We start from the raw sequence: 23,576 nt of genomic DNA on the forward strand, positions 1-23,576 counted from the left end.
AGGGCCTTGGCTTTCTTGAGCTATTAATGCTTCCGTTAAGAATGAGAATCGGTTTTTCAGGTTCTACTTAATGATAGTATAGTTACTGTTTTTTTTTTTATTTGGCCACACTATGCGGCATGTAGGTTCTTAGTTCCCTGACCAGGGATGGAACTCGGACCCTTAGCAGTGAGAGTATAGAGTCCTAACCGTTGGACCGCCAGGGGATTCCTTTGAATTTTTGATTGGAATTGCATTGAATCTGTAGATGAATTTGGGGAAGAATTTGCATCTTTTAAATATTGAATCTTCCAATCTATGAACATGTATGTTGTTGTTGTTTAGTCACTCAGTCGTGTCTGACTCTTTGTGACCCCATGGACTGCAGCACTCCAGGCTTCCCTGTCCTTCACTATCCCCTGGGGTTTGTGTAGACTTATGTCCATTGAGTTGATGGTGCCATCCAACCATCTCATCCTCTGTCGCCTGCTTCTCCTCCCGTCTTCAGTCTTTCCCATCATCAGGATTATTTCCAATGAGTTGGCTCTTCGAATCAGGTGGCCAAAGTATTGGAGCTTCAGCATCAGTCCTTCCATTGAATATTCAAGGTTGATTTCTATTAGGATAGACTCCTTTGATCTTCTTGCTGTCCAAGGGACTCTCAAGAGTGTTCTCCAGCATCACAGTTTGAAAGTGTCAATTCTTTGGTGCTCAGCCTTCTTTCTGGTCCAACTATCACATCTGTATATGGCTATTGAAAAAACCATAGCTTTAACTATAAGGACCTTTGTCAGCAAAGTGATATCTCTGCTTTTTAATATGCTGTCTAGGTTTGTCATAGCTTTTCTTTCAAGGAGCAAGTGTGTCTTAATTTCATGGCTGTAGTCACCATCTTCAGTGATTTTGGAGCCCAAAAAAATAAAGTATGTCACTGTTTCCATTGTTTCTCCATCTATTTGACATGAAGTGATGGGACTGGATGCCATGGTCTTAGTTTTTTGAATGTTGAGTTTTAAGCCAGCTTTTTCACTCTCCTTTTCACCTTCATTAAGACTCTTTAGCCCCTCTTCACTTTCTGCCATTAGGGTGGTGGTTTCTGCAGATCTGCGGTTACTGATATTTCTCCCGGCAGTCTTGATTCCCGCTTGCTTTTTCTCCAGGCCAGCATTCTGCATGATGTACTCTGCATATACATTAAACAAACAAGGTGACAATATACAACCTTGACGTACTCCTTTCCCAATTTTGAACCAGTCTGTTGTTCTATGTCTGATTCTGACTGTTGCTTCTTGACCTGCATCCAGGTCTCTCAGGAGGCAGGTAAGGTAGTCTGGTATTCCCATCTCTTGATTTTCCACAGTTTGTTGTGGTTCACACAGTCAAAGGCTTTAGCATAGTCATCAAAACAGAAGTAGATGTTTCTCTGGAATTCCTTTGTTTTTTCTATGATCCAGCAGATGTTGGCAATTTGATCTCTGGCTCTTCTGCCTTTTCTAAATCCAGCTTGAACATCTGAAAGTTCTCAGTTCACGTTCTGTTGAAGCCTAGCTTGAAGGATTTTTAGCATTACCTTGCTAGCATGTGAAATGAGTGCAGTGGTAGTTTGAACATTTTTTGGCATTGCTCTTCTTTGGGATTGAAATGAAAACTGACTTTTTCCAGTCCCGTGGCTACTGCTGAGTTTTTCAAATTTGTTGGGCATATTGAGTGCAGCACTTCAACAGCAGCATCTTTTAGGAGTTTAAGTAGCTCAGCTGGAATTCCATCACTTCCCCTAGCTTTGTTTGCAGTAATAACTTCCTAAGGCCTACTTGACTTCACACCCTAGGATATCTTGCTCTAGGTGAGTGATCATAGCATTGTGGTTATCTGGTCATTAAGACCTATTTGTACAGTTCTTGCCGCCTGTTCTTAGTATCTTCTGCTTCTGTCCGGTCCATACTGTTTTTTATTGTGCCCATCTTTGCATGAAATGTTCCTTTGGCATCTGATTTTCTTGAAGAGATCTCTAGTCTTTCCCTTTTGTTTTCTCTCTTTCTTTGCATTGTTCACTTAGGAAGGCTTTCTTCTGTCCTTGCTGTTCTTTGGAACGCTGCATTCAGATGGATTTATCTTTTCTCCTTTGCCTTTTCCTCTCTCCTTTTTTCTGCTATTTGTAAGACTTCTTCAGAGAACCATTTTGCCTTTGTTTTTCTTGGGGATGGTTTTGATCACTGCCTCCTATACAATTTTACGAACCTCTGTCCATAGTTCTTCAGGCATTCTGTCTTATCAGATCTGATCCTTGAACCTATTTGTCACTTCTTGTGTATAGAGGTTTGATTTAGTTTATACCTAAATGGCCTAGTGGTTTTTCCTACTTTTCTTCAATTTAAGTCTGAATTTGGCAATAAGGAGCTCATGGTCTGAGCCATAGTCAGCTCCAGGTCTTGTTTTTGCTGATTGTATGGAGCTTCTCCATTTTCAGCTGCAAATATAATCAACCTGATTTTGGTATTGACCATCTGGTGAATTCATGTGTAGAATCATCTCTTGTGTTGTTGGAAGAGTGTGTTTGCTATGACTGGTGCATTCTCTTGGCAAAACTGTGTTAACCTTTGCCCTGCTTCCTTTTGTACTTCAAGGCCAAACTTGCCTGTTACTCCAGGTGTCTCTTGACATCTTACTTTTGCATCCCAGGCCCCTGTGATGAAAAGGACATCTTTTTTTGGTGTTAGTTCATGAACATGGTATAGGCCTCTGCTGTTTAGGTCTTATCTTTCTGTGAGGTCTTATAAATTTATCCAGTGCCTTGAACACATTTTTAGATGTATTTCTAAGTGTTTTTGATACTGTTGTAATCAATATCTTTTAAAAGATTTTCTGTTCTAGCTGTTTGTTCCGGGTATATAAAATGAAATTTTTTAGTGATATTTTAATCAAACTTGTTCAGTCCTTATCAATACTGGTAATGTACAGATTTGGGGGAATTTTCTGTGTTGACAATAATACACACACAGTATTAATTATAAATGGCCTTTATTCCCTTTTCTTGGCCTTAGAATATTTTTTATTTCATTGACCACTCCTCAGACCTGTGCTTTTGTTTTCTCGTGTTTCTTATCTTTCAGTTGACCCCCAAGTCACGGTTGGGCTGCATTTTGCAGCACCTGTGGCCACATGTACTGCATACGTTGCCCACTGTCTTTGCCTCCTCCTATCACATCCTAGATCTTTCACTTGGAGTCACTTTTCCTTTGCTTCAGGTCCACCCTTTAGTGTCATGTGCTTGGATATTTGCTTGTAACACATTTTCTGTTTTTTATTTAAGAGGTCTTTGTTCTCCTTGAGAGTTTCTCAGGATATAGAATTCTAGGCTGACAGTTCTGTTCTCTGAGCAGTTAAATATGTCTTTCTGGCTTCTGTTGTGCTGCTGAGAAGTCAGCTGTCTTAACTCTTGCTTCTTGAAAGGAAATTCTTGTTTGTTCTCTGGCCAGCTTTAAGATGTCATTGTCTTTTGTTTGTTTTTATTTCTCTGTTTTTTGGCTGTGCATATAGGATTCTAGTTCCCTGACCAGAGATCAAACCCTCTTTCCCCGCGTTTGAAGAGCAGTGTCCTAACCACTGAACCATCAGTGAAGTCCCAAGATGTCTTTGGTTTGGTTTGATGTCCGGCAGTTTGGTTACAGTAGGGCCAGGTGTGTGGGTTTCTTTGTATTTATCCTGCTTAAGGTTTGTTGGACTTCTTGGCTCTGCTTTTGGTATCTTTAATGGCTGATGAGTGAGAACACAGCTTTTAGCTCTGGGCTAGGACTTTACTCCTCTGACTTGGTTTCCTCAAATGTCAGATGGGATTGAAATGATAACTGCCTCCTGGGATTGTTGTAAAGATCAAATTCTTAATATTATCTCTTAAACTGGCAAAAGCTTAGCTTTCCCTTAGCTTCTTCTTCTTCTAAGTCACTTCAGTCGTGTCCAACTCTATGTGACCCCATAGACGACAGCCCACCAGGCTCCCTCGTCCCTGGGATTCTCCAAGCAAGAACACTGGAGTGGGTTGCCATTTCCTTCTCCAGTGCATGAAAGTGAAAAGTGAAAGTGAAGTCACTCAGGTCGTGTCCGACTCTTAGCGACCCCATGGACTGCAACTTACCGGGCTCCTCCGTCCATGGGATATTCCAGGCAAGAGTACTGGAGTGGGGTGCCGTCGCCTTCTCATTTAGATTTTGTTTGTGGTATTTCTTGTTTCTTTCCCAGTTGGTTGATTTGCAAGATTTTTTTTTTTTTTCAATATTCAGTCTAGTGTTTTCTACCATTTTCAGTGGCACGGTGTGTCTGGGTAACTGATTTTCGTCATTCTTTAGTAGAAACTGAGCCTCTGCAGTATCATCTTTCTATGGTCAGAGCATGTGTGTGCTCTTGCTGGCCCACATGAGCACTCTCTTTTTCACATGTGGATCATTGGCATTTAGTTGTCTTGCACTGGGGGCTTCTCTGGTGGCTCAGATGGTAAAGAATCTTCCTGCAGTGCAGGAGACCTGGGTTTGATCCCTGGGTCAGGAAGATTCCCAGGAGAAGAGAATGGCAACCCATTTTAAGATTCTTGCCTGGGGAATTCCATGGACAGAGGAGCCTGGTGGGCTACAGTCCATGAAGTTTGCAAAGAGTTGGACATAAGTGAGTGACTAACACAGAGCCACTGTATTTCACAAAGAGCCTCATTCATGAAAGCCTTGGCCAGCTGAGTTTTGTTTTGACCATCAGCAGAGTGGCTGAGGAGAGAATAAATTGAATAGGAGGATTTTGTCTAAAAAGAATTTGACTGTATGTCTTTGGATCAGTACACATTGATCATATATTGCCTCTTCTGTCTCCTGCGTGTACCTGTACTCTGGCAGGAGCTGATACTTGGAACGACAAACGTGAAATGACCCAGGGTACCAAGTCACTCTGGTGTGGTTGCATTCACCCCACTCAGTAGGCCAAGAAAGTGATATCTGTTTCGGAACATGGCTAGCAGTGGTCATTGGCCATGTATTTGTCTTTCATGCAATTACTGGTTGAAGGGTGGTTTCAATTCTCTGTGATCTAGGAGTAGACTTAGAAAAGGAATTATGGAGCCTCTGTAACTCTTGCCACGAGGTGGCACTTTGGACTCAAATTCTGTCCGTCAGACTTATAGATCCAATGTGCAGAGGTTCTGAGAGTGGGGATTGGTGATCCTTACCTTGCTGTGGCCATTCTTGCCATGGTTTACTATGGACATGTGTGTGCTCTCTGACAGTGTCACGTAGCCCATTGCAACTTCACTGCCATTCTCCTTTGCCCCAGCTGCAAGCTGAAGCACCCAGGCTGGCCGAGTATCAAGCGTACATCGATTTTGAGATGAAAATTGGCGACCCCGCCCGCATTCAGTTGATCTTTGAGCGCGCCCTGGTTGAGAACTGCCTTGTTCCAGACTTATGGATCCGTTACAGTCAGTACCTAGTAAGATAACCTACCTGTTCTAATCTCACTTTATTTTTACCAATTTAGGTTCTACTTGAAATCAGAAAGAGCGCCAGGAGTTGGCGGTGTGCTGCCCCTCTCTGCTTGATTCACTAAGGAAGTGTTCTCGTGTTTTATTTTATACTGATGACTAACTGAAAAAAAGTTGGCATAGTCTTACTATCGAGGACTTTACAACAGATCAATTTTTCTTTTAACATGTTATTATGGAAAAATTAAATACATATAGACAGATTAGTAAAATGAAATGACAAATACCCATCACCCATCTTCAACACTTAACTAATGGCACTAGTCTAATTTGGTCTGTAATCTTAACTAGTTTTATCTGTTTCCTTACCTATTCCCCCCTTCCATGTTATTCTGAAGCAAATCTAGAGATCCCATTTTGATGGTAACTGTTTCAGTTCATGTGTATTAAGAGGTTTGACTCAGGATCTCAACTAAGTCCATACGTTAGGACTGGTTGATGTCTCTTAAAGCTCTTTGATCTGTAGGTTTTTCTGTACCTCTGTTCTCCCCTCGAACCCCTGGCGGTTTCTTTGTTGAAGACACCAGTCATGTTAAGGAAATTTCTTTTGTTGGTTGGTTTTGCTGAGAGTGTCTGTGAATGGTGACGTCCGAATGAAACTTTCTCTGCTGACCCTGGCATTCTTTATCATAGGACCGGCAGCTGAAAGTAAAGGACTTGGTTTTGTCTGCGCACAGTCGTGCTGTTCGAAACTGCCCGTGGACAGTTGCCCTGTGGAGTCGGTACCTCCTGGCCCTGGAGAGACATGGAGTTGAACACCGAGTGATTTCGGGTGCGGATTGTTTTTGTGGGAAGATGTCTAAGCTTTTTGTCCCAAGTCAAGAACGTTGGGCTGTGACAGAGTCATTAACTCAGCCTTCCCCGGGGGTTTATTTTGGAATATTTGGTGTTAGTGACAAAAAGGGCTCTAAGTGAGAGATAAACTAGTTGTATTTTTGACTTCTTAAAACCTTTTAATGTTTTACTAGTCATGATTTTCCTGGGAGTCGTCGGCTTTTCTCCAGCCCAGTTGACCTGGAGCACTTTCCCGCAGGGCCCCCTGTGGGACTTGCCCTTTCTGCAGAACACAGTTTGTGCACCGCTGTGGTAGCCTTTCTTCTGAATATTTCTCTAGCTCATTTTACTTCGTTGCATCCCGTTATTACTGTTAGCCATATAAGTATTTTATAAGAGGCTTTTATGATGATCTCGATAATTTTATATTAGCTTCTTTTTGAATTGACAACAAATCCTGGCCTTTTCTTCAACTCTAGTGACCTTTGAGAAAGCTCTCAGCGCTGGCTTCATTCAGGCCACCGACTATGTGGAGATCTGGCAGGCATACCTTGATTACCTGAGGAGAAGGGTCGACTTCAAACAAGGTATTAAAGTTCCCGTGTTTCCTGTCGGAACTGAGCTGTTTCTTCGCTTGTCTTTTGGTGGGATGAGGCAGTGGCCCAGGTACCTCACGACGGGGCAAGCGGTGCAGACCAGCCTCTGGTGGACGTTGTAGCCGCTTCAGTCTGTAGGGAGTCACGCCGCAGATGCTAAAGGGAGAGAGGAATGGTCCTTACCTTTTACGCTGGCCCCTGCCAACCTCTTCAGCCTCTTTTCTCCCTTCTGTGTGCCCTGAATAGTTCTTTACGTGGGACAGCTGTGTTCCCTTTAAGTCATTGACCCTCCACCTCATGGGATCCCTTGCCTTCCTCCCTCCCGGAAAAAAAAATAATAAAGAGCAACCAGAGCCCCGCCGTGCTCCCACCCGCCACCCCACTGGTGCTTGTTACGCATGCAGGTGGATTTTGGTTCTGCCGGCTCGGGGAAGACCCTTCCGCTCTGGCCCCACGTGGCTCCCTGGCCCCTTTGTCTTTGCACCGTCTGTGACGTGCTCTGTCTTGGGTCTGCCTGCCTCCCCCACCCCACCCACCGTGTGTGATTAGGGCAGGAACGGGCGGTGTTGTATTTGGCGTCTCCGGCGTGAGCCCAGGGAGTGTCAGTGTGGGATTGGAGAGCACTTAGAAGACGTGGTATGTGATGTCCGAGAGTCGAACCTGCCCTGTGCTTTCTCACAGACTCGAGTAAAGAGCTGGAGGAGCTGCGATCCGCGTTTGCCCGCGCCCTGGAGTACCTGAAGCAGGAGGTGGAGGAGCGTAAGTGCATTCTCCTGCCCTGCCTGCCTGTGCTTCCTCTTCTGGTCGTGGGGCCTTTTCATACCAAGGCGGTTTGCCTCTCCGCTATTCTCTTTGCTTTTAATGTTTATTCATTTGCCTGTGTTGGATCTTAGTTGTAACACGTTGTGTTGCGTGACGTGTTGAGTCCACAACAGACTCTAGTTGTGGACCTCGGGCTTAGATGCCCTGAAGCATGTGGGATCTTAGTTCCGCAACCAGGGATCGAACCCATGTCCACTGCGTTGCAAGGTGGATTCATAACCACTGGACCAGCAGGGAGAAGTCCCTCGGTTACTTTCTAATTTTGTCTACTACTCTTCTTGAAGGTTTCAGTGAAAGTGGAGATCCGAGCTGCCTCATCATGCAGAACTGGGCTCGGATCGAGGTAAATGTTTTCACAGACCTGTCAGTTTCACCCACCTTTTCGGGACCTTGGTCCCATAGCGTGGCTGAAGCTGAGTCGGGGTCCCAGATGACCACCTAGGCTCTGCAGGGCTCTGCGTTGTTTACCTCGCTTGACACGTGTTTGTTGGTATCTGGGGGCATCCGGGCTCCCAGCCAGGTTGCGCAGCAGCTGTCTGCGTTCCAGGTGCTCACTCGTGTGTTACTTCTCTCCCGCTCCGGAGCCCAGTGATGAGCGTGTTCTAGGCGTGAGCAGTTTGCCAGGCCTTTCACTGTGGGCTGGGGATGAAATAGACCCTGTCCCTGTGCTAGAAAGACTTGAAACTTAATGTGGAAGACAGATGATAGTTAGCAGATATGATGAGTTGAATATTATTGCTGGATCGTGGACCCCACGGTGAGTCAGATGTGGACTCTGCCCCTGTGTCCTGTTCTCTGAGGGGAGTCAGGTGTCGGGTTGTTGGTGGATGGGATGGTTGTGTTGAAACCACATTAAGGATGCAGCAGCCGAGGCGCAGAGGTTAAGGGCAGCGTTGGCTCCTGGTGGTCTTTTTGTCCCTGCCTTGGCCTTCGGATGAAACACTTAGAGTTAAGGCTTGATAAAAATAAAATCAGATGCCTGGCCAGCACTGCCCTCCGTGCCTGTGTGCTCGCTCGTGTTGTTCTCGGGGTGAACATGGGCAGACAGCCTGAGGCTTGACGCTGCAGAAAGGCCGGGTCCCTGGGCCAGGCTGTTACCCTGGGGGGCGGGCGGGGCGCCTGGCGGTGTCTGAGCGGCTGAGAAGCACGGATTTGGGGTGGGAGGTTTTCAGCACAGTGTCTGAAGTGTGTTTTGTAGCGGGTGTTGACGTCGTCAGGCCTGAGTCCTTTCCTAACTTGGTCTGTTCATGCGTTCAGGCTCGACTCTGCAACAACATGCAGAAAGCGCGAGAGCTCTGGGACAGCATCATGACCAGAGGGAACGCCAAGTTCGCCAACATGTGGCTCGAGTATTACAACCTGGAGAGGTAACAGCCCGGGGTGAGGGGAGGCGCTTGTCAGGTGTGACCGGCCTCGGCGCTGGTGCTGGAACCCTGCCCATACAGCTCAGACTGCTGCTCACAGGGCGCTGCTCCCTTTATGGTCCTGTCTCTAGTGCCTCGGCTTATTGGGCAGGGCTCTAGAGAACCACACATGATATTCTGTGCCTGGGCTCTTCTTATGGCCATGTGTTACTGGCCACTTATTTTGGTTTGTTTTGATTTGGGGACATGAATATTTTATTTGACTTCTTGGGGAGCTGTATTTTTTTTTCATGTTTGCTTTGTCTATAATAGTTAAAAATACTGAAAAGCAAAGAGAAAAAACCCCCACATTTTCTGCAGTGTCAGACCCACATAAAACCACTGTTTGCTAATGGTTTGGGTATGTTTTTGAGACTTTCCTGTGCTTAAATTTTTAAGAAATGGTGATGTAATTCCAGTATACATATTCTAAATCTCTAAAATTATTTTAAATGATATTTATAACATGAGGGAAGATATAAAGAATATGATCAGCTTTTTAATTCAGTATATCTTGGATGGTGGTGGTGTTCCGTTGCCAAGTGTTTAGTCGTCTCACTCTTTGAGACCCCATGGACTGTAGCATGCCAGGCTTCCCTGTCCATGACCACCTCCCGCAGTTTGTCCACGTTCATGTCCATTGAATCCGTGATGCCATCTAACCATCTCATTCTCTGTTGCCCCCTTCTCCTTCTGCTTTCAGTCTTTTCCAGCATCAGGGGCTTTTCCAATGAGTCAGCTGTTTGCATCAGGTAAAAGTATTGGAGCTTCAGGTTCAGTCCTTCCAAAAAGAATTCAGTGTTGACATCCTTTAAGATTGACTGGTTTGATCTCTTTGCTTTCCATGGGTCTCTCAAGAGTCTTCTCCAGCACCACAGTTCAAAAGCATCAATTTTTTGGTGCTCTGTCTTCTTTATTGTCCAGCTCTTACATCCGTACATGACTACGAAAAGACCATCGTCTTGACTGTTTTAATTTTTCGGCGAAGTGATGAGTTCGCTCTGTAACACGCTGTCTAGGTTTGTCACACCTTTCCTGCCAAGAAGCTGCTGCTTCTCATTTCATGGCTGTAGTCACCATCTGCAGTGATCTTCTTCTAGAGCCCAAGAAGAGGGAATCTGTCACTGCTTCCTTTTCCCCCCTCTGTTTGCCATGAAGTGTTGGGACCAGATGCCATGACCTTAGTTTTTTTTTAATAACTGAGTTTCAAGCCGGCCTTTTCACTCTCCTTCTTCAGCCTTATCAAAAGGATCTTTAGTTCTTCCTCTTCGCTTTCTGCCATTAGAATGGTATCATCTGCATCTGAGGTTGTTGATATTTCTCCCAGCAGTCTTGATTCCAGCTTGTAACTCGGTCTGGGCTGGCACTTATCATGATGTGCTCTGTGTATAAGTTAGATAAACAGGGTGACAGTAAACTATCCTGTACTCCTTTCTCAATCCTGAACCAGTTCCTGATTCTGAACCAGAACCCTTGTTCCATAGAGGGTTTTAAATTCTAACTGATTCTTCTTGGCTTGTATACAGGTTTCTCAGGAGACAGGTAAGATGGTTTGGTATTCCCATCTCTTTAAGAGTTTTCCATAGTTTGTTATGATCCACAAGTCAAAGGCTTTAGCATAATCAGTGAAACAAGAGGTATATGTTTTTCTGGAATTCCCTTGCTTTCTCTGATCTAGTCAGTGTTGACAATTTGATCTCTGGTTCTTCTGCCTTTTCTAAACCCAGCTTGAACATCTGAAAGTTCTCAGTTCACATAATGCTGAGGCCTAGCTTGGAGGATTTTGAGTGTAACCTTACTAGCATGGGAAGTGAGTACAATTGTCCGGTTTGAACATTCTTTAGTACTGCTCTGTTGGGAATTGGGATGAGGGTTGGCCTTTTCCAGTCCTGAGGCCAGCTGGGTCTTCCAAATTTGCTGACATATTGAGTGTAGCTAATAGAATCATCTCTTAGGATTCTAAATAGCTCTTCTGGAATTCCATCACCTCCTCTAGCTTTATTGACGGCAGTACTTCCCAAGGCCCACTTTGCTTCACACTCCACAACGTCTGGCTCTAAGTGAGAGCCTGTACCGTTGTGGTTATCTGGTCATTAAGATCTTTTTGTACAGTTCTTCTGTGTATTCTTTCCATCTCTTCTTCATCGCTTCTACTTCTGTTAGGTCTTCACCATTTCTGTCCTTTATTGTGTCCATCTTTGGATGAAATGGTCTTTTGATATTTCCAGTTTTCTTGAGGAGATCTCTAGTCTTACCCTTTCTGTTTTTCTCTTTTTCTTTGCATTGTTCTCTCAGGAAGGCCTTCTTGTGTCTCCTTGCTATTCCCTGAAGCTCTGCATTTAGTTGGGTGTATATTTCCCTTTCTCCCTTGCTTTTCACTTCTCTTCTTTCCTTGGCTACTTGTAAAGCCTCCTCAGACAACCACTTTGCCTTCTTGCATTTCTTTTTCTTCGGGATGGTTTTATTGTTGCCTCTGTACAATATTGTGGACCTCGTCCATGGTTCTTCAGGCAGTGTGTTTACTATATCGGATTCCTTGAATCTGTCATCACCTCCACTGTGTATTCATTTGTGTTTTATTGTTTAGTTGCTTAGTTGTGTCCAACTCTTTGTGACCCCCCCCATGGACTGCAGCCCTCTAGGCTCCTCTGTCCGTGGGCATTTTCCAGGCAAGAATACTGGAGTGGGTTACCATGCCCCCCTTCAGGGGATCTTTCCAAACCAGGGATCGAACCCAGGTATCCGGCATTACAGGTGGATTCTTTACCAGCTGAGCTACCAGGGAAGCTCAAGAGATTCATAGGGGATTTGATTTAAGTCATACCTCACTGGCCAGTGGTTTCCCCCGCTTTCTTTAGTTTAAGTTTGAGTTTTTCTCTGAGGAGCTGATGATCTGAGTCACAATCAGCTCTAGGACTTGTCTTTGCTAACTATATACAGCTTTTACATCTTTGGCTACAAAGAGTGTAATCAGTCTCATTTTGGTATTGACCATTTGGTGATGTCCGTGTGTAAAGTCATGTCTTGTGTTGCTGAAAAAGGGTGTTTGCTATGACCAATGCGTTTTCTTGGTGGATTTCTGTTAATCTTTGCCCTGCTTCATTTTGTACTCCAAGGCCAAACTTGCCTATTACTCCAGGTATCTCTTGACTTCCTACTTTTTGCATTCCAATCCCATATGATGAATAGGTCATCTTTTTTTGGTGTTAGTTCTAGGACATCCTCTAGGTCTTCATAGAACTGATCATCTTCAGCTTCCTTGGCACTGGTGGTTCAGACATAGACTTGGATTACTGTGATGTTGAATGGTTTGCCTTAGAAACAAACTGAGGTCTGTCGCTTTTAAGGTTGCATCCAAGTATGGCATTTCAGATGCTTTTTGATTGTGAGAGCTACTCCATTTCTTCTATGTATTCTTGCCCACAGTAGTAGATATAATGGTCATCTGAGTTAAATTCACTCCTTTCCATCCATTTTAGTTCACTGATTCCTAAGATGTCGATGTTTACTCTTGCCATCTCCTGCTTGACCACGTCCAATTTGCCTTGATGCACGGACCTAACATTCCAGGTTCACATGCAGTGTTGTTCTTTACAGCATCAGATTTTACTTTGATCACCAGACACGTCCACAGCTGAGCGCCGTCTCCGCTTTGGCCCGGCCGCTTCATTCTTTCCGGAGCTGTTAGTAGCTGTCCTTCACTCTTCCCCAGCAGCATGTTGGACCCCTTCCGACCTGGGGGGCTCATCTTTCCGTGTCATGTCTCTTTTCCTTTTACACAGTTCATGGGGTTCTCGTGGCAGGTATCCTGGGGTGGTTTGCCGCTCCCTCCTCCAGTGTATCACGCTTTGTCAGAACTCTCCACTGTGATCCCCCTGTCTTGGGTGGGCCTACATGTCATGGCTTGTAGCTTCACTGAGTTACACAAGCCCTTTGGCACGAGAAGGCAGGTGATCCTTGAAGGGGTATCTTGGGTATTGCATGTCACTAAACTTATTTTTTTTCTGTTTTGAATATTTTGCCCCTCCCCAATTTAAAAAAATAATATGTGCTCAAGTTAAAATAGAACATTTACAGAATGTGAGATAGAAAGTTACTTAAAATCCTCCCCCAGAGGTGACCACAATTAAAGCTTGTTGAGTATTGTACTAGATCAGTGGTTCTCAAATGTTTTTGTCTCAGGTCCACCTCAAGAGCTTTTGTTTATGTGAGGTATATTTATTAACATTTACCATATTAGAAAATGAAACTGAAAAATTAAAAAAAAAAAACAAAAACCTATTCATTTAAAATTCACTGTGAAGACATTTAACAAAAATAACGTATTTTTATAAGAAAGGACTGCTTTCCAGACTCCAAAGTAACATAGTGAGAAAGTGGCCTGGTTTTATACTTTTTACAAACTCTCTAATCTGGCTCAGTAGCAGACAGCTGGATTCCCCTGTCTGGTTCTGCACCCTCTCTGTGGTGACGTTTTCATTGGAGACTATAAGACTGTTCTGTTAACACCCACTGGTGTGTCTTGCACCGAGCAGACCTCTTTACCCACGCAGGATTCCGTGACATGCCTTGTGTGTGGAACATGCTGAGCCATCAAGTACTGCAGCTCTTCTAAATACTGATGCATCTCATTATCCCATTTGTTTGTATCTGCACTGATCTTCACAGAAAGGGCTTTAAAGTAGGAGGCTGTCAGACTCACAGTGGCAGATGCAGGTTTTCCAAGTTCTGATTTTCACTTGAAAGCCCCAGTTTTATCAGTCAACAAAAACTCTTAAGAGGTTTTTCTGGAAGTGACAGCCTCACTTGATTAATTTTTGAAAACGTCTGCCAAATACACACGTCTGAGTCACTGTAGTTTTTGTCACTCAACTGTCCTCTCAAGTGAAAATAATGTCCCATGAAAAAAAAGGAAGCAGTCCAGCTTGCAGCTCAAACAGTAACCTGAGATTTCTTTGCTCCAAGCCCTGTACTTGGGTATGAAGAGGTGCTTGATGTGTGCTTTCCGTTTGTCACCCAGAATATCACCAAGATGGCACTGTCTTAATTTGTGCCAAGGGCCACTGTAGCTGTGGTATCCTCAGTCCAAATGTCAGCACAGTGAAAAAGTCCAATAAGTATGTCGGTGTATAAATGAAAGTAGTTTTGACTTTGCAGGCCTCCTGGAAGGGTCTTGGAGACCCTTAGCCGTCCATGGATCATACTTTGAGAACTGTTGCCCTAAATTTTTTCTTAGTGTCCTAATGTGTATTTACAGTGTTTATGTATGTTTATAAAAACTTTTTAAACAGGAGAATATAGTGTCTTATAACGGTTGGGATGAACAGAATATTGTTTTGTAACTATTGTGTTGAGCAGCATCTCATTTCACGTCAGTGTGGGAAGACTTGTATGACCCTGGGCACGAAACCTGCTAGTCGCTGTGTTGGTGGCTTTCCCCTCAAGGGGGTGACATCCTAGAATCTCTCTGGGGACTTTCCCCTGTCGCCCCAGCTCTTGGGTCTTTCCACACACCTTGCACATGTAAAAGCAGAAGGCCTGGCTGTGGACCGCTGTTCCCAGGTGCCTCTTGCACCAGCACTGGCTTCTGAGGGAAAGAGTGGTTTAGAAGAAAGCCTTCACTTTTGACTAGGGAGCTTTCTGAGACAAGGAGGAAGCATTAAAACTATTGGCACGAAGAGCGCGGTGTCTCCTCGGCGCTGAAGGTGACGCTAGGCTTTGCTGCCGTGGTGTTAGCTGTGTGAGGGTGCACCCCCCCGTGTCTTCTGCTGGGTCCCTGTGGCCCCAACTCTGTGTTTTCCATCCCAGGGCCCATGGGGACACGCAGCACTGCAGGAAGGCTCTGCACCGGGCCGTCCAGTGTACCAGCGACTACCCGGAGCACGTCTGTGAGGTGTTGCTCACCATGGAGAGGACAGAAGGTGGGGACCTCGGTGCTGCCTCGGGCTCGGGGCTTGTCCCTGAGGCCAGTGTGGTCTCAGGGCAGTAGGCGTAAGGACACATGTGTTTACCAGCCCGCCCCGGGGGCCTCTGTGATGAGACCATCGTGCGGTGCTCGCCACTGAGAGGGGAGTCCCGCTGCCTTTCTCACACTGCACGTGCAGAGGGGCCCATGGCGGGGCTCTAGCACAGGCCTCTCGGGCATGGGGGCGCTGCTGTCGTGTGCGGCTTCACTGGGCCCACTCTTCCCGCTGGGTACCAGGAACGCTCTTCCCACCCCCAGTCCAGACGAGCAGAACCGTCTCTGGACGTTGCCAAGGGCTCCCTTGGATCAGCAGAGCCTGTGTTCCAGCACAGCGCGGCGAGGCCCACGGCGAGACTGCTCTCTGATCACGTGTGCCTCCCTGGTGAATTTCAGAGCCTCCGTATACAGTTTCCACAGGCATTAGTCTGGATTTTGGGTACTAAGAGTCCCTTAGAACTGGAAATAGACACCTAAACAGCAGCATCAGTAAGAAAAACACCCCAGTATTTATCATCTGAGGAGCTCTTAAAATCTTTTGATCTCAGTACAAACGTTTTGTACCTTTTGCATTAGAATGTTTTCAATAATTGCCACAGAGAGCTTGTAATAGAATCTAGTCTGGTTTTCAAATCTCTTTTCTAAAAGAGAATGGGTGATCTAAACACACCTGGAAGAACTATTTGAGTTCTGAAACTTGAAACCTATACAAATGAAATCTTAAAATGGAAAACCGATTCTCCAGTTGTTACTGTTGATGAAGAGCTCTCTTCCAGAGGTGTGGGGAAATTAAGACAATCTATGTTTTTATATCCTTTAAAATCCAGAGAAGTGAAACTTTGCTTCTCCTTCCTCTCAAGGTACTTTAGAAGACTGGGATATAGCTGTTCAGAAAACCGAAACGCGACTAGCTCGAGTCAACGAGCAGAGAATTAAGGTAACGATGCTCTTTGTTTCAAGTCTTTGAACCTCTGAAAGCTTTTTTTTTTTTTTAATTTCTTATTGGAGTATAGTGGATTTAAAATTCTGATAGTGATTCTGACTGTGTTTGGTATGAATGGTCCTTGTTAAAACCTTTGGGGTCATCCTCTAAGAAGTGTATTTTATTCAGTGTGTTAACTATGAGATCGGTGTTTAAGACTATGTTTTTTTTTAGATTGGCTTAAAATGTTAGCCCCAATAGTAAATCCTTTAGGTAGTGGAGTACTTAAAGGTTACTGAAATAGACGAAGAAGATAAAAAAGGAGCCTGACTGACGTAGCCTAGTGGTTGGCGCGTGAGCGCCCCCAGATGACTCAGGGCCCGTTTTATAGATGTTTTCCTTTTTACTGGTAAGTCATTCCTGGGGATCTTGGGAGACATAATATAGACTTGAGATGCAGCTCCTTAAGGGCCTGAAAAGGTGGGACTTAGCACCCCCCCAGCCCACCCTTCCTGGTCTCCTGGGGGTGGTTGACCTCCTGGTGTGCTCACCTCTGCCGTCACAAGTCAGTGGACTTCGTGTAGCGGCCACATCCACTGACGCACCGTGTCCTGGCCTTTCAGGCTGCAGAGAAGGAAGCCGCCCTTGCCCAGCAAGAGGAAGAAAAGGTGGAGCAACGGAAGAGGGCTCGGGCCGAGAAGAAAGCGTTGAAGAAGAAGAAAAAGACCAGAGGGGCGGACAAGCACAGAGCCGACGAGGACGATGAAAAGGAGTGGGGCGACGATGAGGAAGGTAACATCTGGCAGGACTTTCATACCTGGAACATCCTAGACTTCCAGACAGGGTGCCGAACAGCACAGAGAATTTCTTTCTGGAACCATTTGAGGATAAGGTCCTGGAGGGCTTCCCTGGTGGCTCAGACCATAAAGAATTCCCCTGTCAGTGCGGGACGTGCTGGTTTGGTCCCTGGGTCAGGAAGATCCCTGGGGAAGGAAATGGCAACCTACTCCAGTATCTTGCCTGGAGAACCCTGTGGACAGAGGAGCCTGGCGGGCTACAGTCCATGGGGTGGCACAGAGTGGGACACAGTAGAGCAAGTAACATACGCGAAGTGCCCGCCGCCTTCCCTGTCACTGCCTCCCTTCCACGCGGTGGCGCCCGCCTGCCCTGCTCGGCTCCCAGGCCTGCCCCAGGCGCCACCCCTGCCGGCATGCCGTCCCCCACTGTCCCCTTCCTGAGCAGCGCCTGCCTTTTCCCCCGCTGCGGACTTTCCCTCCCCGCCTCACCAGGTGTGGACGTTTCTGTACCCCCAGTCCCTGGCACCTGGCTGCTGCCCTGCCCTGCGCCTATACTGTACCCACCCCACCACTTGACTCCCCCCTGGTGGTTTGAGTTGTAGAATTTTCTGGACTGTGTTTCTGTCACCCCTGCCATTTCACGTGTGGGCAGGTGTGGGTCAGATTTATTTCATCAAACTCAGTCAAGGTAAAGAGTGGTCTCTAGATGCTAAAGGAGGCTCAGTATTTTCCAAGTGCAGAGCTATCAGCTGGAGTCAAAAGTGATGGAGTCATTGTTCATTTCTTGGGGCCTTCAGAAATGATCGTGGGTAGCTCACTGCCCTTTCGGGGTCCTGGTGTAGCAGGGGAAGGCACAGGGGACCTGTGACCGCAGTGACATGTCATGGGGACTCGGGGAGCTGTGGGTGAGAGTCATGGTGGAGGCTGGGGAAAGCACTAGGGGCCAGCGGGCTGCCCAAAATGGTGAGGTGGCGCCCCTGTGGGGCAGTGGCACTGCACCTGGGCATCAGGGGAGGGCGAGCGAGTGTCCAGAGAGAGGGGGAGAGGGGGCCGGGGCCCGCAGAGCACAGCGTGGCCCGCTGTTCTCTGCAGCCTTGGGCCTGACCCTGGTCGGGGCAGGGTGCTGGGGTCGGTGAGGCAGGCCAGCACGCCCACCAGTGGTCTCTAATGCAGAGTGCTGAGGGCAGGCCCCACCTGGAGGGCATTGGGGAACTGACAGAAAGGTCTGGCAACAGGCGGCCCATGCTGCTTGGTTTCAGTCTTGTTCCCCTGGCAGCACTGGGGAGTGTTGATTGGAGTAGAGTGGTGTTGTGAAGCTCTGTGGAAGGACATGGGACAGTCATGAATGTGGGGAGGAGCTAGCTCTCTGTACCACTTCCAGGGTGGCCCAGGGAGTATGCACTCCCGGGTCACTGAGGTGCTTGTTTACACGTGCCCCTGGGCTCCATCCTCCTCTCTGCCCTGGGCTTTCTGGGAGGGGTCCTAGGGATTTGCCGGGACAGTGTGGAGACCCCCAACCTCTATCTCTTGTATGGTTGAGCATGGACGATGAGCATTTAGAATGTCACTTGCACCTGAGTTGTCCCCTCCCCTGGATGTCACTGGGGCCTGGCAAGGAGTGGGATGTGCCTGGAGGGTCGGGAGAGACCTGCCAGAGGGTTGAGGGCATGCACCCTGGCGTCTGCATGGGTCCAGGCGTCTGGTGGGGAGAGCTGTCTCCCTGCTTGGTGTGCCCTGGCTCAGCTCAGTGCCAGGAGACCGTTACCTAACCATCCTTTGCCCTGATGACCCGCAGAGCAGCCCTCCAAGCGCAGGAGGGTGGAGAATAGCGTTCCTCCTGCCGGGGAAGCGGAGCCGGGCTCCGAAGCAGACCTTTCCGGGAGCAGCGCCCCCGCGGCCACGGAGCCCCCCTCGGAGCTGAAGGAGGTGCGGGGGGGTGCCCGGCGGAGGGATGTGCCCAAGGTGCCGCACGACAGCAGCAAGGACGGCGTCACCGTCTTCGTCAGCAACCTGCCCTACGGGCTGGGGGAGCCGGCCGCCACGCTCCGGCCGCTCTTCGAGGCCTGCGGGGATGTGGTTGAGGTGCGCCCCATCTTCAGTAACCGCGGCGACTTCCGCGGCTACTGCTACGTGGAGTTCAGAGAGGAGGCGGCGGCCCTGCAGGCGCTCCAGCTGGACCGGCAGAGTGTCGAGGGCCGGCCCATGTTCGTCTCCCCCTGTGTGGACAAGAGCAAAAACCCTGACTTCAAGGTTGGTTTGGGGAGTAAGCCTGCCTTTCCATAGGTTGCAGTGGGACAGACTAAATGCTCTTTGCTGCAGCCTCCCGTCTTTAGAATCTAAGTGGAACATTTGTTCGGAGTGAAATGCCTGAGTTAACTGGGTCCGTTCAGAACTGGTTCGCTGAGGTCTCTACGCGGGGCTGGTCACTGAGCTGCTGGTGTTGACAAGTGATGGTAGCAGTAGGCACCGTGTAACAGCTCCTCCCCGTGGGGTGGTTAGGAGTGACGGGGCTGCGCCCAGCGTCTGTTGTGTTACCTTTCGACCCTCACCCAGACTTGGAGAATGGTGGCCTTTATTCTGGCCGTTTTCCAGAGGAGGAAGTGAAGGCTTCGAGAAGTGAGGGACTTGCCCAGGGCGAGTGAGCAGTTCTTCGCACCCAGAGCCAGCTCTGGCCCAGCCTGTGGATGAGGCCTGACCCTGCCGTGTGGGGAGCTGGGCTGGGCCCGGGGTGTGAGTCCTCTCCCTCCTCCGTAGGTGTTCAGGTACAGCACTGCCCTGGAGAAACACAAGCTGTTTGTGTCGGGCCTGCCCTTCTCCTGCACCAAAGAGGAACTCGAGGAGATCTGCAAGGCCCACGGCACCGTGAAAGACATCCGGCTGGTCACCAACCGGGCTGGGAAACCCAAGGTCGGTGTCTGAGCCTGGAGCCCGGGGGAGCCTCTGTTCAGATTACTTGGTTCTAGAGTGGTTTCTGGTTTGTCTGCTAAGAAACAGACAAGAAGTTAACAGAAGGATAGGTGAACTAGGCTCTTTCCATTTGGAGTCAGGTTAACTTGTATGTAGATAACTACATTGAAAAGAAAAAGGTGTTGCAAGAAACGTTACCACAAATTAGCAGGGGCTCCAGTGCGGCCCCAGGCTGTGGGGCCTTGGGGTGCGGTGCCTCCCTTTGCAGTCTCCTCCCTCCCGCCCGGACCCCTCTTCACGAGGCCTCCGGCATCTCCCTGAATCCCTGCCCTGGTGTCCCCCTTACTGTGTTCTCCCCTCTGGTTCCTCAACCTCCTGTGAAATCCTTGACCACGTTTTGAGTAGTTGTTTAAGAAGAGTTTGGTTTAAGAGAGGCCCCTTCATGTTTGTCCAGGTTAATTGAGAGCTGATGAATATATGGGCATTACTGGGTTTATGCTGGCCCATCTCTGGCACATGGTGCATAGAACTTGAAGAGTTGTCTGAAGTTACAGTCAGTTGCAGAAATAGGGGAGACTAGGGCAGGGAAGGAACCTATAGGCCAAGGCAGGTGGCGGTGGGGCAGGGAAACCCAAGGGAGGGGCTCTCTGAACTGGCCCGGGGGCCTGAGTGGGGAGCCGCGTCCTGGCTTGCAGCGCTGACCTGGCCGGGCCTTCCTCACCCTCAGGGCCTGGCCTACGTGGAGTATGAGAACGAATCGCAGGCATCGCAGGCCGTCCTGAAGATGGACGGCATGACCATCAGAGAGAACGTCATCAAAGTGGCCATCAGCAACCCGCCGCAGAGGAAGGTTCCAGAGAAGCTTGAGGCGAGGAAGGCCCCAGGGAGTGCCCTGCTGCCGCGGCAGGTCTACGGGGCGTAAGTGTCGTGCGCACTGGTGAGGCCTTGTGGTGGCGCCACGGTGACCCTGTTTCCCTCTAGGGCAGTGAGTTAGACGGAGGGTCAGGCCTGCCTGCTCCGTCCCGGGGCAGGGGTTCCCCAGCAAGTCCACGCCGAGGGCCAGCCCAGAAGTGGGCCCTCCCTCGTCTACACTGGTTTACACCAGTGGTTTATTTAAGTGTTAAAAAGTTTTTTAAAAGATGGTGGTCACTCTGAAGTCCCCTTTGGCAGGTGGACCCACGTGTGAGTCCCAAACCTGACAGCTGGATGTTCACCAACTATAACCCCAGCAGAGCTGTGTCCTCAGCCCATGGGCACGAGGCAGCGAGGTCGCAAGGTTGTCTGGTGAGGTCTGTACGGTCACAGCCATTCTGTCCACCCTACGTGTGACGGTGTTGTACAGGCGTGGCCCTGGCCAAACAGTTGTGGAAAAGGCGGAGTTGGGTCGGGGAGCTCAGGGCTCGTCTCAGCCTTGTTTGTCGCCTTTCACCTCTTGTGTTGGGGTGGTCCTGGCTCATGCCACCAGTTGTCGCTTTGGGAGGTCCATGCAGTGTTTGCTCTTCCAGGCGGGGGAAGGGGAGGACCCAGCTCTCTCTGCTGCCTCGCGCCCTGCAGCGCCCCAGCGCCGCCACCGCCCAGGCTGAGAACGGCCCCGCCACCCCAGCCACCACTGAGGCTCCCAAGATGTCCAATGCCGACTTCGCCAAGTTGCTTCTGAGAAAGTGAGTGGGACGGTGCGAGAAGGGAAATGCCTTACTTCACGCTGGCCGGGAAGACACCTGGTGCCCAGCAGGGCCCTGGCCATGCAGGGCCAGGTGCAGGGCGCGGCCACGCGCTTCCTCTGGTTTAGGCAGGACTGGAAAAGGGTGTCCAGGGAAAGAAGCTGTGAGTGCTCCCTCATATTGAGGGCAAAAGGACGAAAACCACCACTCCACAGGCTGGGTGCAGGGTGCAGTTTTCTGAGATACCTGTGTGTCTTGAAAGAGCTGAGAAACAGAAGTGAAACTCGAACACACTGTTCTGAGACCCACTTGTCCAAGTATTTTTGGCCAACTCTGGTCCCTTTTTATAAGACACTTCTGTACACCCTGCACAGCACATGTGCCCGTCACTCTTTTAATTTTTAAAAGACAAAATGGCAGATGCTAGTAATTCACCAGAATGGCCTATTTTAGTAAAGGGGTGGGGAGGGGACGTCACTTAAACAACATCTGATGGAGTTTTGTTCACGGGGGCTGTGCGTTTTTATATTATGTATTTGTAAATGACTTGTCAACCCATTGTTTTGTTTGCCTCAAAGCAAAATATCTGTGACATTTGTTTTGTGTAGGAGCTTTGCGCGCCATCTGTGTGGCCCACTTTCTTTGCCTAGTGACTAGTGAGCTGTGTTCTTTGTCTAAATACTGAGTTTCAGCCCTTTGGTTTTGTTTAAATACCATGTCAAGTGCAAACTTAAATTCTCTCCATTTAGCTTTATTAAACTGAAGTTCTCTTAAAACCATCTTGCAAAAAGGTACTCAGATGTGTGTTCAAACACGTACTTTGAAATGGGTGTACCTTGCTTTACCTGATAGATGTGTAAATAGACCTTTTATACGTCAAATCCGGTTGTTCTGCTTTAAACCATTTCAGCTGTGAGACCTCCACTTTACAGCAGTTCAGCGCCTACAGCTTTTCTACCCCTCCTCTTTTATCCAGCATTTATTCCTTTGAAAGTGACGTTGCCAGTTCAGTAGGAAAACTGACTTTATAAAGGCACTCTGGGGAAAAATATTGGAATTCTTTCCTTGGTGATGAAAAATTGGCTCATTTATCTGTTTTTAAAGGTTTTATGCATCAGTCAGGCTTTACTGTACTTTTTAGTGTAACATTTTTAATGGACCATTTGAAACAGGGAAGTGGACAGAATAGTAAACTAAACCCCATACGCCTGTCATCGAGCTTCAGCCTTGCTCAGCCGTCTCCGTCTCCACCTCTCCCCTGTACCCCCGGGTCCCACAGGAGACCCCAGACATCACAGCGCCCTGTCATCGAGCTTCAGCCTTGCTCAGCCGTCTCCGTCTCCACCTCTCCCCTGTCCCCCCGGGTCCCACAGGAGACCCCAGACATCACAGCGCCCTGTCATCGAGCTTCAGCCTTGCTCAGCCCGTCTCCGTCTCCACCTCTCCCCTGTACCCCCGGGTCCCGCAGGAGACCCCAGACATCACAGAGGCCCTGCTATTGGAGCACCTGTCTACGGGTTTAAAGACCATGGTTTTATCGTTATTTCTAGAAACATGAGTAGTGTTAATGTCAGCCATCCAGACAAATGGCCAATTTCCTATTGTTTCATAATAACCCTTTTAATCTGTAGGTTCTCTGTACCTCATCTTTTACACAGAATGCTTGTTAGGTGTTTTTGAATTCAGGCAGCAGCTTTAAAGCTGTCGGAAGAGCCTGTGTTCTCTGGGGGTGGCTGGCCGTCCGCTCCGTGCAGAGGCCTGTTCTGTGGGTGAGAGGCTGTGGGTCAGGTGGGACCAGGGGGCCGTGAGCCTCCGCTCTCAGTCCAGGTCACAGGGCACTAGGTGACGGTGGTGTCCTCCTGCTGTTCCAGTCCTCTGACCTCACTTCGTCCTTGGGTGTACACAGAGCTCGTTAGAGGTGGGCCTTTCAGACTTGAGTGGGACCCCATTTAGGTGCAGGCTGTCGACTGTTCCAGAAACAGATTTTCAGGAACATAGGAGTGGGTTTGTTGTCCCCGGTTTGGCAGGGGGTGAGGGGGGTGGGGTGGAGGAGGAACTGATGGTGAAGAGATACATGAAAAACCATTTCAGTCATTTCAGTCTTTGTGCAAGGGCAGTGGTTCATGCCCGTTGGCATACCAACCAGTTCTGTCTCTCTCTCGTGACGTTACCGTCTTGGGTCTTTCTTGTTTTTCTCTCTCAACAATACAGGGCTAAAGTTCTGAAAGAGTCCCT

General features: G+C 48.3%; 1 protein-coding gene across 2 annotated transcripts in view; it reads left to right on the top strand.

Moving 5' to 3' along the window:
- Positions 1-22,120, top strand: part of SART3 (spliceosome associated factor 3, U4/U6 recycling protein) — a 41,894-nt gene extending 19,774 nt beyond the window's left edge. For both annotated transcript variants that reach the window (XM_070769731.1, XM_070769732.1), the window contains exons 7-19: positions 5,290-5,445; positions 6,131-6,269; positions 6,751-6,858; positions 7,549-7,626; positions 7,974-8,032; positions 8,947-9,056; positions 14,901-15,013; positions 15,915-15,991; positions 16,600-16,768; positions 18,569-19,023; positions 19,528-19,680; positions 20,408-20,598; positions 21,186-22,120. In XM_070769731.1, coding sequence (XP_070625832.1) covers positions 5,290-5,445; positions 6,131-6,269; positions 6,751-6,858; positions 7,549-7,626; positions 7,974-8,032; positions 8,947-9,056; positions 14,901-15,013; positions 15,915-15,991; positions 16,600-16,768; positions 18,569-19,023; positions 19,528-19,680; positions 20,408-20,598; positions 21,186-21,345 — 1,968 coding nt within the window. In that variant the 3' untranslated portion in view covers positions 21,346-22,120. The remainder of the gene's footprint in view (positions 1-5,289; positions 5,446-6,130; positions 6,270-6,750; positions 6,859-7,548; positions 7,627-7,973; positions 8,033-8,946; positions 9,057-14,900; positions 15,014-15,914; positions 15,992-16,599; positions 16,769-18,568; positions 19,024-19,527; positions 19,681-20,407; positions 20,599-21,185) is intronic.
- Positions 22,121-23,576: the final 1,456 nt, after the last annotated feature.

Source organism: Bos indicus, chromosome 17 (assembly GCF_029378745.1).
Source record: "Bos indicus isolate NIAB-ARS_2022 breed Sahiwal x Tharparkar chromosome 17, NIAB-ARS_B.indTharparkar_mat_pri_1.0, whole genome shotgun sequence".
NCBI lineage: Eukaryota > Metazoa > Chordata > Mammalia > Artiodactyla > Bovidae > Bos > Bos indicus.